This window comes from Electrophorus electricus, chromosome 7, assembly GCF_013358815.1.
Source record: "Electrophorus electricus isolate fEleEle1 chromosome 7, fEleEle1.pri, whole genome shotgun sequence".
NCBI classification, from domain to species: domain Eukaryota; kingdom Metazoa; phylum Chordata; class Actinopteri; order Gymnotiformes; family Gymnotidae; genus Electrophorus; species Electrophorus electricus.
The window spans coordinates 19,055,096-19,072,641 of NC_049541.1; the positions used below are offsets into that span (position 1 = coordinate 19,055,096).

The 17,546-nt window shown below is 40.5% G+C and overlaps 3 protein-coding genes across 3 annotated transcripts; 1 reads left to right on the forward strand and 2 right to left on the reverse strand.

Moving 5' to 3' along the window:
- Positions 1–626: 626 nt before the first annotated feature.
- On the reverse strand, positions 627–3,211 carry lsm8 (LSM8 homolog, U6 small nuclear RNA associated). The gene is made up of 4 exons (XM_027021309.2): positions 3,066–3,211; positions 2,213–2,253; positions 1,559–1,686; positions 627–965 (listed from the first exon to the last, which is right to left on the reverse strand). The coding sequence occupies exons 1-4, from the start codon at positions 3,103–3,105 to the stop codon at positions 875–877; spliced, it is 300 nt and encodes a 99-aa protein (XP_026877110.2). The 5' UTR covers positions 3,106–3,211; the 3' UTR covers positions 627–874.
- A 347-nt stretch (positions 3,212–3,558) lies between these two features.
- On the forward strand, positions 3,559–8,036 carry si:ch73-139j3.4 (putative tetraspanin-19). Its single transcript, XM_027021310.2, has 8 exons — positions 3,559–3,695; positions 4,126–4,204; positions 4,400–4,515; positions 4,907–4,981; positions 6,178–6,279; positions 6,428–6,595; positions 6,766–6,849; positions 6,993–8,036. The coding sequence occupies exons 1-8, from the start codon at positions 3,630–3,632 to the stop codon at positions 7,449–7,451; spliced, it is 1,149 nt and encodes a 382-aa protein (XP_026877111.2). The 5' UTR covers positions 3,559–3,629; the 3' UTR covers positions 7,452–8,036.
- Positions 8,037–10,739: 2,703 nt separating this feature from the next.
- kitlgb (kit ligand b) lies at positions 10,740–16,461 on the reverse strand. The gene is made up of 7 exons (XM_027021268.2): positions 16,328–16,461; positions 12,420–12,527; positions 12,195–12,251; positions 11,794–11,952; positions 11,533–11,701; positions 11,203–11,341; positions 10,740–10,797 (listed from the first exon to the last, which is right to left on the reverse strand). The coding sequence occupies exons 1-7, from the start codon at positions 16,355–16,357 to the stop codon at positions 10,740–10,742; spliced, it is 720 nt and encodes a 239-aa protein (XP_026877069.2). The 5' UTR covers positions 16,358–16,461.
- Between the last annotated feature and the right edge of the window lie 1,085 nt (positions 16,462–17,546).

Consider the following 17,546-nt stretch of genomic DNA (forward strand, 5'->3'; position numbering starts at 1 on the left):
GCTTATTTTTTTATTATTTGAATTATCCGAGGAGGCACTCTGAAACTGAGCTGACAGAAATTGATCTTAATTCTGAAACATAATTAAGTGAGCTTATAAATGTAGTTGATTTTGGTGGATAGCCATCTAAACCCGATTAAAAAATCTCCCTTTATTTGCCTTTTCCTTGTTTCATTTACTGGCTCTTCATAGCCTAAAATGGCAGACAAGGGGATTTATTGTGCACTGGCACACACTGTACCTGTTGCCAAGTCAACAAAACCAGCGCAATATCCTACAATATAGTTCAGCACTACTGGCACACAATGAGAATCACAATTCAGAATCAATATCCAGATTAAGAAAGATTTCCACTTTCATTCTCCACCATGATAAACTAAATGACTGACCATATCCAAGGTAGAATTTCTAAAGGCAGACGCACATGTACAAATGTATGTTTTATACAGGAGATATTCAGTGATAGCCCTTACACTAGCAAAGCAATTTAAATGGTTTTAGGTGTTTAAAATCTTGACAATATAGTGCATCACACATCATTAAGACCATTCCACCAGCAGCAATCTAAGATAAAGCATGTTTGTGCAGAATTAATAGCTTCCTCCTTATAAAGAAACAGCAAAATCTTTACACCAAAAGTTTTCATTTTATTTTCTCCAATTTCCAGACACATAAAAAAGTTAAGCATGACGTCTATTTTCTACCGATGTAAAAAAGCAAAATGGAATGCGCTCTGCTCCAGCCCTGCAGGTAATCCTTGGACAGCGTTTCCCAGGCAGGAGGAGAGCACAGCGCAGATAACACATTTCCTGCTTAAACTCAAGGAACCAGTCTATTACGCTGTGCACCTCCTGTCCCCTTTCTGAGGGGGACGTTAGTGCACCACGGCGTTAAGTGGCTCTGCCCTTATGTTGCCGAGGTCCAGTGCGGAGTCTGTTTCTTCATCGATTTCCCCAATTACAGCTCTGTAATGCATTCACAGAGGTGAAGGTTGTGAGTACACTCTCAGCATTGCATGATAAAGGCTGAGATGCACAATGTGATTGAGAAAACAGGGGAATATAAACACATCCTGATTTTATTAGCTGCCATTGACTTTCAGGCAACATGTAGCTCTTTTAAGTGAATATTCTAGCATTTTTCAACCTAATCTCTATAGACTACACTTGTAGCCTACAATCAATAGCATATAGGCAATAGCAAACATCTCCGCAAGATCAAAAAACATTGGAAAACACCTTCACTCAAAACATAATGAGAGGTCAACATACAGTGTTTTCAATACATTATGCTGAAATCTTAAATGGTGACAAGCAAGTAATGCAAGTGCTTTTTGGCCAAGACACATTTTCTCAACAACTTCCCCCTCAATAACCCAGGGGGAAGGTTTTTCTCTGAAAAACTTACAACATTTCAGTTTGAGTTGCATGTCGCCACGTGCGGAAATACTTTATGGCAACTCCGTTTCCTGTTCTTATCCACAATAATATCTACCATTGTTATGGACTGAACAGAGAGAGAGTGGCGCTCCTCTGGCCTCTCCTTCTGTATAACTTACACATTATCTCCTCTGACGATGTACAGCCCCAGAACAACCTGCTCCACTCCCTGGGAGGAGCTGAAGACGCGCTCGTGGCTCTCGTCTAGAATAAGGTTGATTGTCTGGTCAAAGCCCTTCAGCGTCCCCTGAAGAGAGAACAAGAGCACTAACAAATCATTCTGCCTCTGCCATTACCGTATCTACTGATCATTTACAATAAGATGCCAAAAGAAATTTTATGGTTTTTCCTCCTAGTTTGTAAGCGTCTTTGGGTTATTGAAAAGCGCTATATAAATATCATGTATTATTAATATTATTATTAAGTGGGAAGTGGTAACGTTTTCCACATTAATAAATTGGCGCCCGGTTTTCACGGTTTAGACATTGCAGATTCCAGGGCTCTAGTTAGGTCTCACTCTACTGGCTGACAAGCGGTAAAACTGAGAAGGTGTGTGATAATGTGCTTCCTCTATGACACATGAAGCCAGTGACCATCTTTTCCAGCTGTTGCACACACAGCATCACTAGACAGTTGAATGAACTTGGAGGACTTCAAGAGGAAAACACTCACTGCGGGACAACTATGCCCTATCGGATTTCTGGACACAGATAGATGCCAAAAATTATTTTGGTAGAGTACACTATTATTACATTTAAATTAATCATACTCACCACAATCATTCGCCCATCTGAGGTAATGATAGCTACAGTCCCTAAAGATTAGATAAGGATATCTAAACAACTTGGTGTGCCAGTTATGACAAATGTACTACATATATGACAATAATTAAGCCATATCAATTATCTCATTGACACATCAGCTCTACACACTGAGGGAAACATCTTGATACTGCAACTGGTCAAAATAAAGGTTTTTATCTCCAGAAAATGAACAGCCTGTAGAATATTACACACTGGAGGTCTACCTTCCTGAAAGTTCCTGCTTGCATGAAAGACCTGTTTTTGATAAAGCACTGATTTATCAGGATCAGGTCTGTTAGATCAGGGTTGGACATAACCTGCAGAAAGGCAGATCTTCAGGAGCAGGATCCTCTCCAACACTTACCTTACCTTTCCACAGTACAGCTAAAACAGGTAAACACTACTAAAACATCCCACCTCAGACGTTATTATGAGCGTGTTGGCTAGAGTTAAGGCATTATTTGAGGTTCACCACACTGCTTAACACAGACGACCAAGAGCTACACGACACCTCCCCTAACGTGACTGTAGCGTTAGCTTAGCCAGCTGGGGCAGTTACCACAGTATCTTTGCGTTTGTTCGGCTATTTGACAGCCACCTTGCAAAGCTAAGACCTCGGACCTGCCAAAACGCATCAGGAGTAAAAACATTTAATAAGATATTTTAGCTAAATACCAAACTAGCAGGTTATTCAACAGTTAGCTAGATAGCTAGCGTTAGCCAGCCCAGCAAGCTAGGTTTTGTTAGCTGTGCTAGCTAGCGAAGGTCAATTCAACTCAGTTATTGTTGGGCACCTCTTGAACAACTCGAAGCAAAAGGATACGGTTGATATAACTCTCAAGAGCGGTAGACATTGTGAACATTCACCGGAGCGCTCCTAGCCACAAAACGCTGTCGCTCCCGTAGATAGCCGAACAGGAATCGATTTTGAAAAGACTGTACTAAACGAACGCCTATCGTGTCCGTCGATTCAGAATAGTCATGGATGGGGCGCCAGCAGCGCCAGGCAGGGGGCGCTCTCCGTCTGCTTCTTACACACACACACACACACACACACACACACACACACACACACACACACACACACACACACACACACACACACACACACACACACACAAACAAACAAGCAATAAGATACCTGCTTGGTTAATAATTGGTGGTGTTATAAGGAAGTGAACTTCAGTCCTAAAATGTATTGTAAAGTTTCCTGTAAAACACTAGACACACTAAGCAAAAAAGGAGAGCGCGAATGAGATTTAAGAATAGGTGAGTTTTCGCCCAAGGAAAACTTAACCTACCTGAAAGGGATCTGACTGAGGTTCTCCAGTTTGGCTAAAAATTCAACTGAAAATCAGTTCTGGGTTCTGAGTTTGACTACAGCAATATGAAGGCAGAAGACAAATTTCAGATACTGAAATTCCTTATAATGCTGGTCAATTCCTTTTTTGGGGTAAGAGGACATGTGCAATTGATTTAGATTTCATCTTTTACAAAAGAATAATGAAATTCCCCCACTGTACATGGATATTCTTATTCAACTCTCACTTTTTTTCCCAAGTTTCTAATTCCTCACAGATAAGCATAGCAGTAAGTTATTTTTGTGGTTGGAAGTCATATGTATTTAGTTTAGATCTGTATCTTTCACAAAATAAATATGGGCTTTTATTTATCTCTTTGTTATACTTATGGAAAGATAAATGTAACAATTCAGCCATTATGATAATGGGTAAATTAAAGTGAAATAAGATTAGATTCAGCATATTTATACGAGAACGTTTTATTGGTATGCTTTTATTAACTGTACTAATTTTCTAGACATGTATTCTAGAGCTAGATCAAGAATGTGTTGCACACATAACAGATATAAGCATTCTTTGTAGATTCTTGGGATCAGCATTTTTGGATGCTCTGCTTGGATCTTATTTGACAAAAGCAGCTTCATATCTGTGTTAAGTAGCGGTAAGATTTATGTCAGTTTGCTAATAGTGCTTTTCTCTTTCCGTTGTCAAATGTAAGTGACTGAATAAAAAATTTGAGATAGTTTAAGATGACCACTCTTGGCTGGGAAAGCTTTATTATTTGTTTGAGTAGTGTTTATTGTTTGTTTGTGTAATGTTGACCAGTGATATATATTTTTTGTGGTAAAAACCACAGAGGAAAATGTTAAATTCGTGGCTGGAGGGCTTTTTCTTATTGGTCTGGTTGTCGTGGGCGTCTCCCTGTTGGGCTGTGTTGGTGTCCACATAGAAAACAGATGTTTCATTGTATTTGTAAGTATTGTTACACAACACAATATATATTATAATAGTTCATAGGGATCCTTTGTAAGTCAATCATTTTTACAAACTGTGTACATAGTAGAGTACCAAAGTACATTTTTGTAGAAAGAGCTATTTCATTCAGTAGTTTAGTTTTCTATTATGAAAACAATGTAGCATACTTGCTTTGAAATTTTGCTCAGTTTTGAGTTAACATTTGAGTAGTTTAATCTTTTATTAATTTTCTGGAAAAGATCTCTAACTCAAGCAAAAAATGTATTACTTCATATTTTTTCCACCTCCAATATCCAAGTCTAACATTACTCTTCTAATCTCACATACATATAAACATATATAATGGTCTTCTCTCTTGGGGTTTACCTTCTTTTTTCACTTTTTCCAGTACTTGTGCTTCTTACTCACCATTGTTCTGGGTCAAGTTTTTATCACCTTCTTTCTGTTGTTAAAAAGGAACCAAGTAAGTTTTTAACCACGCTCTTATTCAATATACTGCCATTGAATATGATACATAGTTCCCTACTACATAGACATAATAGCTGCTTAACCATGGACCAAATACCAGCACACTATTCTTAAGATACCATTCAATTGGCTAGACTTTGGAGAGTCTTGTTTCACCACTTCTTAATCACGCATGCATACCACAACACCTCTTATCTGTTGTTCTGAATGACACCTTATTGGAAGCTACTGTTTTTTCCTGTGCTCACTGGTCCACCTCATGGCTTTCTTGGTGTCTCTTAAAATGTGTAAAGATGCTGGCAACTGGCACGCGTATGCCCGATACGGGACGCGTGCACTTTAGAGTCTACGTTTACCTTAGACCTTTAAGTTATTTGCGTTTTGTTACAGTTTGCTAGTGATTTTTTTCTGAATCTATCCGAGTGTTAGTCATACAAAAAAAAAAGAAAATACATATGCGTTAATGGTTTTCAGTACATTTACATACACTAGCCTGTCCGGGCTACTATTATTTGCATGTTAACGTGCGAATGATCCATATTTTGTAAGAGGACGCCACGTGGTATCAATTAACCTTATTGTTTAGTCCTGATTTTATGACCTGTAGATAATAAAATTTGTCATTATTACTCATACCCATTGCTGAATGGGTGTTATTTTATTCTCAATAAAGCAGTAACAGTAACATAGTAGTGGCATTCTTACAGTGTTGCTGCAATATTTATGTGTGTGTCACCATTGGGCTGGGAGTGTCCAATATTTATGTGTGTGTCACCACTGGGCTGGGAGTGTTCCAATATCTGTAAATATCCAGCAGCAGTGATCCTCTGGTCAGAAACAGATTATTGATGAAGGGTTTCAGATAAAGATGTAGATCACCTCTGGTCAGATAAACATGTAGATCACCTCTGGTGAGAAACAGATTATTGATGAAGGGTTTCAGATAAAGATGTAGATCACCTCTGGTCAGATAAAGATGTAGATCACCTCTGGTCAGATAAAGATGTAGATCACCTCTGGTCAGAAACAGATTATTGATGAAAGGTTTCAGATAAAGATGTAGACCTAAAGTGCTTCAGTTGTACACCTACAAGACGTATCTACAAGATAGATGTTTCTTCTTTGTTAAGTAGCTGGTAAGGGCTTTTGGAAATTCCTTTTAACCAAAAAAAGTGATTGTCATGTTCACAGATTGAGAGGATTTTGAATGAAAGTGTAGATGACATCATCAGCAAGTATGGAGGAAGTAACTCTCAAACAGCATGGAGTCTTCTAGACAGTGTGCAAAAATCTGTAAGTATTACATAATGGTGAATAATGGTGCACTGACAAATCATGCAGTGTTATGCACAATGAAATTAAATACTGTGATTAATACGTTGATCCAGATTCCAAGTGTCATCTGTATGGGTTGCTTTGTTATGAGTGTATTCTTCTGTAGGCAGAGTGCTGTGGCAGAAAGAATCCCAGTGATTGGCAGACAAACGCACTTCTTCAGGTCCAGAACATGTCTGATATTTACCCCTGCTCCTGCTTCAATGGTACCTGCTCCCTAGTCCTTTCCAAGGAGATTTATGAGTTTGGAAATGGCTCACACATCTACACAATGGTAATACAAAATCATTTGCCAGATTTAGCATTCACTTTTTTCTTCTCTTCTGCTTTGAAGTTATTTTGTAATTATATGACAATTGTACGGTTCATAGGCGCTCCCAGGTAACTCTTTTCATCTGGAGTGTTTGAGGATTTGGGGCTTTGTGTGGTTGTTTCCTGGTGCAGGGCTGTGGAGAGAAGCTGAATTACTGGTTTGAACAGAATGTGTTTGTGATAGTGGGCATGGACGTTGGTCTCCTAGTCATTCAGGTATCATTACGTCCCTGAGAAAGTGTATGTGAGAGAAAATCCAAGAAACGATCTTTCTAATGCATGTCCATGATGCTAGCAAAAACCAGCATTTAAGGAGTCTTATTGATTACAGATGCACTTGCGCTTGCTGCCTTGTTCAGGTTGTGCAGTTTGCCCTGGGAGTTCAAATCTACTGGACCATCGGTCTCAAGATGAAAGAACATCACTCTAGGAATCTGCTGGATGCAGCAGAGCAAAGCATGCCATCAGACGCTGCTGTTCGGCACAGTGATCAGGACTACCACCAGCCCAACGATCACAGGCTGGAACAGTGGCTCCAGAATGGTGGAGAATGTCAGGAATATGCTGAGAAGAGTTATGACCAATATCAAGATCAGCATTCCCGAGCCCAAAGTAACCCTGAGCCCAGCAGTCACATATACAAACAGAAGAACAACGATGCATATGATCAAGAAGACACTAGAAAGACCTTTGGCCAGTATGAAGATTGGCTTTCCCAACACTATGATGATGTCGACTACCCACAGACCTCCAATGGCCTTTATAATAAGGGCTATATTCAAAATGATGACCACAGAAATAATTATTACTACTCCTAAACCCAAAGAGGATTTTATACATTCTAGAAAAATGCACAGTGTCTGACCAGATTGTTTCATTTGCTTATTTTCTCTTTCAATATGTGTACAAAGAATAGACGAATGAATCTTAGCTTTCTGTTCATTAAGGTATTGTACAAAATTTCATTGAACATTTAAATGCTTCTGTAACTTAGTACTTTATTTATATTGCCAGATTATTAGTTTTAAAATGTTAATGAATAATGTGATAGTATCTGTCATATTGACAGGTGTGCATAGTGCAAGCCTTTGGCAAACTGCCATGGAGTCAGGATTAGTGGGTAGTAATCTAACCTCATGTTTAATCCAAGCCCAAGCACCCATTTCAGATCGACAAAGTGACTTTGGGTTCACATCAAGAATATTTTGAATTGGTATCAAAATAGCTCAATATCTAATGAATACAGCTTTTTTAAAATTCAGTAGTATTTACTAATACTAATGAATACAGATTTTGAGCCTTACATTACAACATTTAAAGTAGGATAGATAAATAGATTGTTTTAATGAAAAGAAAACTCTTTTGAGAAGTTTATACACTTGATTCCTTCAAAAAAAAAAGTGCCATACAAATGTCATTTTAACTCTACACAGTTTACATCACCTCCACTTGGATTCAATAAATAAATAATACTCTAAAATATATGCCACACTTCCTTTAAGATCCTTTAGCTCTTTTAAATATTTTATTTGCACTATGATCATCTTGCAGAGATATCAGACAAATATCTTTGTGAATCACAGTTATTCCCCTACACAGCAATACAGTGTGACACAGTAGGTACGTGGATGAAAAGAGCATCATACGGTTTTGATTCTTGGTGTGAGCACAGGGGGATGTGTGTGTGTGTGTGTGTAGCCTCGCTGTTCAGAGCTGAGCTGGTGTGCAGAGAGTGGGTTTAGACTGAAGTATGACTAATTTCACTCTCTCCACCATAAAACGCGGCATGTCTGTGTCAATGAGAGGAGTCTTTGTTAATGTCTTGCTGCGGTTGATGATAGCCAGTCTGCCATTACCGACCTCATATATTGTGAGCTGGAGATCATGCTTTGAGACAATAGTGGACAGCACTCACATTGTTAGCTTGAGAGAGAGTCGATAACTTATATGGGGGAAACACATCTTCAGACTTTCTCTGCCTAAACCTGAAAGACCTACATGCAGAGGAGTCCCATTCTAATACCAGGACTTGAACTCTAACTGATCAGTGGGAAACTTGCTCAGCACAACTCTGTAACATCTACTGGGAGCCTTTAGCAACATAAAATATAAGGACTATTGGAGTTGCATTTGGAAAAAATATGAAGACCTCACCTCCAATGAAACTGGGCTTAGAAACATTTTCAACAGAAAAATCATCAATGAAACAAATTACTTTATCTCAGTGCTTAATCTGTCCAGAAAACTAACTTGTAATATCTCATGTTAAATTCCTAAACCTTTGGATAATGTAAGCCTTGAACCATCTGTACAGGGTAAAACCATCATTAGTGGGACAGTAAGACACAAAGTGAGAATGAAATTATGGGATATGACTCATGTTGCCATGACATCTTTATCATGTGACCTCAATTCTCAAGTTCTGACTCTCTGCTTATTGTCATGAAAACAATCAACTCTTTCTTCTCCTGCCAGAGATGGGATCTGTGGGATTGTTTCTAGACATTTTAAGTATGTTTGTTAGAGACCAAGTTAATCGGATATAACCTAGGACTGTGGTTACCAGGCCGATTCTTTGACACTAACCCAATGACAGACTTAATGCCCCTTTGCCTTTGTGTAATTGGCTTTTTTTTTTCACCAGGAGTGCTATATATATATATATATATATATATATATATATATATATATATATATATATATATATATATATATATTGGTATGGCCAAGATAAATTAGGAATGTGGACTATATTTTGCCACAGTGTGTACACTACAGGTTCTCAATTTAGCTCTCATGGACCAGCAACCAGACCCAGTTTTGATTTTGCTTTGGGTTCTAGTACACCTGAATCAGACTGTCCAAGGTCAAGGTGAGTTGGGAGCTGGATCAGAGTAAATATATGGAATGAGTGGTTATCCTATTAATCGTGAGAACCTCTGACCTAGACAATTTAACCATGACCATCATCAAACACTGCATTCCCAAAGTAAAACCTTGGCTTTACTAATATGCGCTACACCTCTGAAGTCCTGAAAACACACATCCCTGCTCAAAAACCCTTGGAACGAACAAAGCACCCATCACCATCCTACACCCACAGCTCCAAAAGTGGACCACCACAAAAACCATGCATGAAATTCAGTGAATGAGTTGAAATCCAGAGGAGATCTTTTGAGTGTTCAAGAGCAGCCAACCACGCATGCCCTCGGGACAAGGATGCTCTCTGTTCTGCAGCGGTGTTTTGGTACGATGCAGAGCGAGGCCCCAAGCCCCCCCATTCCCATGCGGGACAGCACCGCACACAAAAAACCTATTTATCTTCTGAGCCGACGCCCGCGGCCCCAGTGGCCAGCCTCAAAGAGACAGACCTGCCGCTGCCGGCATAGCGGACATGCCACCACCACCCAGAGCCCTCTTCAAAAGATCCGTACTTCCTGTCCGGAGGAGTCCACTTGTTTGCCGAAGCGTTCCAGCGGACGAGTCCAGTCTGTTTTCAAGGATGCCATCTTGTGTGTGCATTCTTTGGAAACACAGCTTCATTTATTTATGGGTTGGAGTAATATTCTCTGCCGGGGGCTCAAGATGACGTTAGCCACTGTTTTATTGACCATTCTGGCTCAGTTAGGAATCTGAGTTTGTATAATTTAATCAGCTATGAAAGAGGATGTTCTTAGTTGCCGAGCGGAGTAGGTCCGATGCTACAGACAGAAGGGTCTGTGCGTCTGTCTGCATACGTATCTTAGCTCTGCTAAAAAAGTCATGACGAAGCTTGTAGAAATGGGCTTGTTGAATCCTTTCATAATACACTTCATACATCCAGAGGGTGCCAGCAAATGCTTCTGGTCTGTTCCTCTCCCACAGGGATTAAACTGCTGTGTCTCCAGACTTTAGAGTATCCTGTGGTACCCTGCGGGAAGGAAACGTGGTGCTTACAAAACAACATACAGTGTTCGCTTCTGACATGACGGCATGAGATGAAGTGATCGTGCCCATACTGTTTGTTTTGTGAAGGGGATTCGGGGTCACTGCGCATAGCCATGCTGCAGGGATCAGGGCTGCTCTGTGTCTCTGGGCCGTCAGGGTCGGGCGGGCTGCACGCAGTGTCATGTCTCCTTCCTGCAGAGCTTGTTCTTCGACAGAGCATCTGCAAGATTGAGGAATCTGTAAATGACATGTGAGGTGAAAAGTGTGGAGCCGAAAAGCTCCTCGAGTACACTCCCGGGAAAAAAGCACGAGCCAAACCCAAAATTGCATAATCTTAAGCTTTTAATAGTCTCAACAGCATGCAATGGGAAAAATGTGAACATCCAGACATTAACTTGAATTTTATATCAAAACATTTAAATCCTTTTATCTTTGTGCAAAAGAAGAATGTAAGCGAATTTCCCCGATTCCAGCTTTTTCCTCCAACAGCAACAAGCAGTGATGAGCAGACAGTGGAACAGGTCTCAGGAGTGCATCTGTGTAGCTCTTGTTCATTTTCTGGCCAACAATTTGCTGTTAGGACCATTAGTTTTCATTTTGGGTTCGGACCATTTATTTGGCCCGGCGCGCACATCACCATACTGTGGGCTAGTGGATGAGACGGGGAGAGAGATCTTAACTGCTTGGAGGGCAAGCGCCAGTGTGGCAACACAGGGGATGATGAGCAGCGCCAGGAGGCTGGGGATCGCACTGTCAATCAAACGCTTCTGCTTGCCCTGTCCTGTCAAAACACAACAGCATGCCATGCATTTATGCGTCTGGGCATGAAGTGTAACAAATGGCTCTAGTGGCTTTTGCTGTGTATCAACCTTATATATTCTACCTATTTTGCAGCTGGGTGTGTTTTTCATTGCGCTGCTTGCTGTACTCCACAAACGATTTCAGGCTATTGTGGGTACGTCCACGGCTCACCTGGTGTTCTGGGTGGGGCTGGCGTGACATCACAGGGTGGAGGGGTGCAGTGAAATTGGTGAGGAGTGGAGGTGGACGCTTTGAGGACCTCTTCCACGTGGTCGAAATAGCGTCTGGTCGACCACTTGCCACTCTGGTAATGGCACTTAAAGACCTGCATCGCTGCATCCTGGATAGGGCACATAGAACCTTCTACATTATAATGCTGCATCTTTTGAATTTTAATAGAAATAATGGGCATGCATGTGAGAAAAACGTTACCAGCTCTTCGCTGTCAACGGTGATGCGTAGTCCCTGCAGCATGGTGATGAAGATGGTGATGTTTTCTCTGTTGGAGGAGAGGTTGCCAAACCTGAGGGCTAACGTCTTTAAACTGCTCTCTACAGGGTACAGGTTCAGAAGAAGCCAGCAAGCCCCACCCTTAAACAGCCAGAGATGAGAATACTCATGGAGAAATCTGAATAGCACCAAAACCAGCAATTATTTGTGGTTTAACTGGCCTGGAGCTGACATGAAATCTGGTAGTAAATAGTGGCATTGCTACAATGTTCTGGTGCAGATGTAGAGAAGTAACAGCCGTTGTGGGATGAATCTTCACATATTTCATTTAAATAATTCTGAATCCATTTAACAGATGTTTGTGGAGTTAGTAGTATACTCACCACATCTTTGGAAATGTAATGTACAGGAATTTCATAATCATCTGGAATGTTTTCTCTCTGTTAGATGTGGCATTTTGAATAAAAGAAAGAGAAAAACAAAACAAAACATACACTTGTGAAATGGTCATGCGGACGTATATCCTTATCAGACTTTGCTAGTAAATTAACCAAAAAACAGGGAAAAAAGAAAACAGAAAAAAATGAGAGAATGAATGCATGTCTCACCAGTGTTTTCAATGTGGCCACATCATCAGTCAGAGGGCTCCCAAGCACACCAGAACAGGTTACAAGTCCAGAAAACAGCAAAACCAAGACACATGCACATCCCCCAACCTAGACAGATACGACAACAGATCTTCTATTGATGGAAAACACTCAATATCAGTGAATTAAACAACCTAAGCAAAACATTTGTGCATCTAAAAAATGCAAAGCAGTGCCTTCCAGCTTGGCGTCTGGACAGTCTGCATTACTCGAGGCCGAGGTTGTGAAGCTGACTACTGACTGGGAGCTGCTGGCGCTTCGGGATTCTTTTTTCACAGCTACTGAAAACGGCTTATTATTTGTGAATTAGTGATTTATTTATTTTTTAAATGAAGGGCATAGTTTCATTTAATTTGCCACACACTTAATATCACGAATGTTATTTTGGCACGTGTCAGGTGGAAAACAATTTTGAAAAAGGCACATGAAAGAGAAATTCATGATGAACTGCTTGTACATCTGCATCTAGGTTTGTTAGGCAGCTGCGACGGTGGAGGCCGTCCTCTCTGTGCATGGTGGGTGTGTCCACCTGTCTGCATGTGCTCCACCGCAGAATATGGACTACGGCGATGTTGTGATTCATAATTCAGGGGATAACCTGTAATTCGCGACTTCATGATGGACAGACTAGTTCTGCACAACACATATGCATGCACGCCAGTTCTGCAAACTGTGAAATGGTAGATTAGGGCTGTGCACGCGCGAGGTGCGAACTGAGCCAGGGACACAGACTGCGTGGCGACAAGGCAGCTATGGAAATTGAAAGGGCCGGGAATGGAAGCAGCTGTGCGATAAGTAGCCAGCTGCAGACAGGGGGCGACCTAAGGGCAAAAAAACAAGGTACTCAGGAGTTTTGCTTTGTGAGCTTCACTACACCACACCAGAAGAAGGTCCAGGTGTGAGACCCCTGCAAAGAACGGACGTTTGTAACCAGCAGGAGCCCAGGTGACCACTCCCCATGCTGGAGTTCAGGAAATAAATCTGTGTGGACAACCAGCGCTTCCACCAGTCGTATATCACAGAGAGGAAGCCTGCTGCATAGTACTGTACGTTTGTTATACATTGCTATATTTAATAAAACCAAATATGGAATTATTAAAATGCAGACCTGGGTGACAGAGAGCACCCAGAGAACACAGGTTACCTAATAACTAGTGAGCTGCATGGTGGGCTTATGGAGAAAACCTCCCCAGATCGGCTCACCAGGGCAGCTGACACGTAGAGTTTGAGGTGGTGTGTTGGCAGACATGATGCTGGCAGCTTCGACTCTGAGGGGTTTGCCACCTCTCGTTAAAGGTTAATAATTGTCTTTAATTAAGACAAAAAAGAGCAGCAGTTTCGCATCCTACTTTGCTCTCTAAGCACGACAATGCGTGTGTGACGGGAACTAATCCTCGACACATTTACTTTGGTAGGGCTGCTGTGTGTTATTGTAAAAATTATGATAGAAGGGTGAGACAACAGGGCAGAATTTCATCCAGTCTGAACTTCCTTTTATAAAGCATTCCTCCCCCAAATATAGTCTAATGTAAAAGTAGCCCATGATTTTCCAACAAAATATTTGCAAGTAGCACTAAATTGCTGCATATATGCTTTATACATCCTAAAGCATATACAATGTACAGTGTATAGTGCTCAATGGTGCTAAGTAAACTATATGCATAGTTCTTTAAGAATGGAAGCTTATAATCTCAGAGCTTTTATAGGATTCGACTTCCTTTGATTAAAAATGTTCCTCTTTGTAAATAAAATGTATTTTTCCCCCATCTGGCCCAGTTCAGAATCCCTGTCCCAGATGGGGACAGGTTCAAACTCATATTACAAACTCCAAACGTGGCCTGACATTTAATAGTAAACTTGATTTTACCATGGCTTCAAGACCCCTGGCTACATACTGTAATGGGCAAGTGCGTGCAGAGTAGCTTTGCAAGTGTACAGATTTCCTCAAACACTCACAATATCATTTTTATCAGTCATTTTTATATATATAATCATTAGAAATTTGAATTTTGTGCCTCATAATTTGGAAACATGGAGTATTTGACTGCATAAATTTAATAAAATTGAAAAAAGTAATATACAATTTCCTGCAATTTCCTTCTGGGTCAGTAAAGTGCTATCTTATTCCAAATAATTTTTGAAGGATTAAATATGTTTGAGAGTTAAGAATTTTTAAATTGTGTTCTTGATGATAGGATAATTTAGTGGTTTCAATATTTCAAAAGACCCCTTAGCCAACTAGATTTCCTCAGGGTTTTATTTATTTCAAAAGTTGATCCTCAACTGCTTTAAATGTACCATAAAAGCATTTAAAATCTAAAAACACAAAAAGATCAATATATTAACATAACAGAGGTATATAGTAATTATTCAGATTATTAAAAACCCACCATAGACCTACCCTCACTAGCCACATCAGTTTGTATTGCACTTGTGCTTTGTAAGTTTTCAGTTATAGCTCATAGCCTCTGTGTGTTTGGTCAGACACCCTTTCCTCTATAACGCGTCATCTTTTGGCCACAGGACCAGTCCTGACTGTAGATTACCCGGTGGCGACCCATCCTCAAACAGATTAGAGTTGACATGTTAGTAGTATGAATCTGAGTACTGAGCCAGTATGGGTTTACCTGGGACCCAGCAAGAGAGTTGCTGGTGTTTTTATATGTGTTGATGTCACTGTCGAGTTGAGAGTGTCCCATCACTGAAAAAAAAATACCCAGGAGTGGTCCTGTTGTCAGAAATTGACAACTGATTAAGGGCTAAGGCAGAGGTAACTCCAGACTTTGAACCTGAGTTCTGGTCCTGCATTTTGTCATCACTGGCAGTTGATTGAGTTATTGCAACTGGCTGGCTACTTTGTAATGATACAAGACTTCTGGGTAAAGGGAGGGTGAAAATCTGTACACCTGGACCATGAGGGCTGTGATGGGTAATAGCAAAAATATTTTTCCATCAATGAACAAACCCCAGGACTGGATTTTTTTTTGTATTTTGGAACCAATTGCCTTTGGCCTAGAGGATGACTAATACTAGATGGCAACAGATGGACTGCAGAGCATAACATTTTGCATACTGAGAACTGTACCATATTTTAAAAGGATTTCCTTCCAACATGCTGCATATCTTCCAGAAATATCTAGCTCTAAAAGGTTTCATCTACAGAGTGAGTCAATCTGTGTAGAAAAGGTGATATCAGAAAGATCTAAAGAGATTTCATATACAAAATGACTTTGGGTAATTTTACATTAGCTAAGGGCTGTTATAATCCATCAAAGCAACTATATATCTAAATGTCTTAAAAAATCTCATAGTAGATTTGATTCAGTTTATTTGGAGAGGTTTATAATAAAACGCCTTCACTGAAAATTATTTAACCCTATAAAATTAAATGAATTTTTCATTAACATTTGAACCAATAAAAATTATTGAATCATTCATCACTTTAAGGATTTTAAAAACTAAACAATGCGCTATTATAGCAATCACAACTTTAATTGCATGTCAGAGTTCACCAGGACTGTCATACCGACAACCTAGTAAAACTAGAAATTCCATCTTCCTCTTTTGCAATTTTTAAAAAATAAAGTGCACCACAGTATTGTGCGCAAAAAAAAAACCAAAAAAAAAATTTAACTGAGCTCTTAACATGCCTGTTCATTTGTTACCACTAACTGAATGAGAATTTACAAACAATAAACCAGTTTGCATCGGCGAGTATGAAACTCTGAAACAGAAGCCAGAGGAAACTAAAGCTTCGAACAAGTGCCATTATCGAGACTACATTAAAGCAGAATGACCGCGTTTATAAGCAGGAGCAAGCGCAAGTGGCCGCCTGCGGTTACGCGCTGGGCGCGCGGTTACGCACTCACCTTAGCCTCCTTCATGTGGAACATGAACATCAAACCGATTCTTGCACAAGTCTTATTTTCTTCTTTTCCTCTGAAAGTGGGACGTGGACATGATTCCGCCTGCGCATGGTTAAAGTCAATAATCGGAGGCAGAGGGCGAGCAGCGTGTCAGTCCTACGGAGGTCTGTGCACTTCCCTCCCGCGGGCGCCAGCATCACTTGAACGGAACGCGTGCGCACACTTCTTCCAGGAGGCAGGGCGCCTGACTCAGCCTGCTGTCTAAACCATGCAACAAAACCATCGGGGTGACTCACTTCACATGAAAACAACTGTTTATTAAACGTGACGAGCATGACTAACCAGTTTCTCTTTGTAGTTAGCGAACAAATGCCTGCAAAGGAATCGGGTAAGCCTAGAGAATAAACTTGTTCAAAGTAATAATCTGACCCCAAGCGTAGGTTGGGAGATTGCAGAGGTTATACTTCAATTACATTACCTGTTAGCTTGGTGGTTATATTTTTGTACTTAATATTAGAGCCATCCTATTCAACTCTTAAGTAGATAATCTAAGCATTCAGTGATTTCCTTAGGCTATGGGGGGGGGGGGGGGGGGGGGGAGTACAATTTATCAAAGGACGAAGTTGATTATATGATCCCAACAGCAGGTAATCTTAGGTTTCACTGACTCATAATATTTCAATATTACCCTCTATGATTTATAATTTGATCACAGTGGCAGGTAAGATTTAGTTTCAATGACTTAGTGTTTCAATATTGCCCTCTGTGACTTGAGAGCAGCAAAGTGTAAAGTATTGACTCATCGTTTATTATAAAGATGAAAGAAGTTGACTTGGTACCTCCCTTTCAACGTCTCTTCCCATTACATTTCTGGACCTAGTCCATAAACTAACTCAGCAGTGCAGTCCCAAGCCTTTTCGTTGGATAACAGGGACAGCCTTCTAAGGGGCAAGCGTATTCTCTAGGCTTTAGGCAAATTAATCTCACAGTGAACAAGTGTTTTAGAAGAACATTTTAAGATTTCTTAAAAGCAAAACTGCAAGTAGACCGGTGCCCGAAATAATGCTCGCGGCTGGGGTGTTCGCCTACAACTTGCCCTGAAGAATATTTTTAAACTCTAATCAACGAGCCGATCCAGTGAGCGGAAGGTGAAGTTCAGTTCCTTCTGCAACGTTCCGTCAAAACTACGGCTTCAAGGAAGCTGCCAGTATCGTTCGTCACC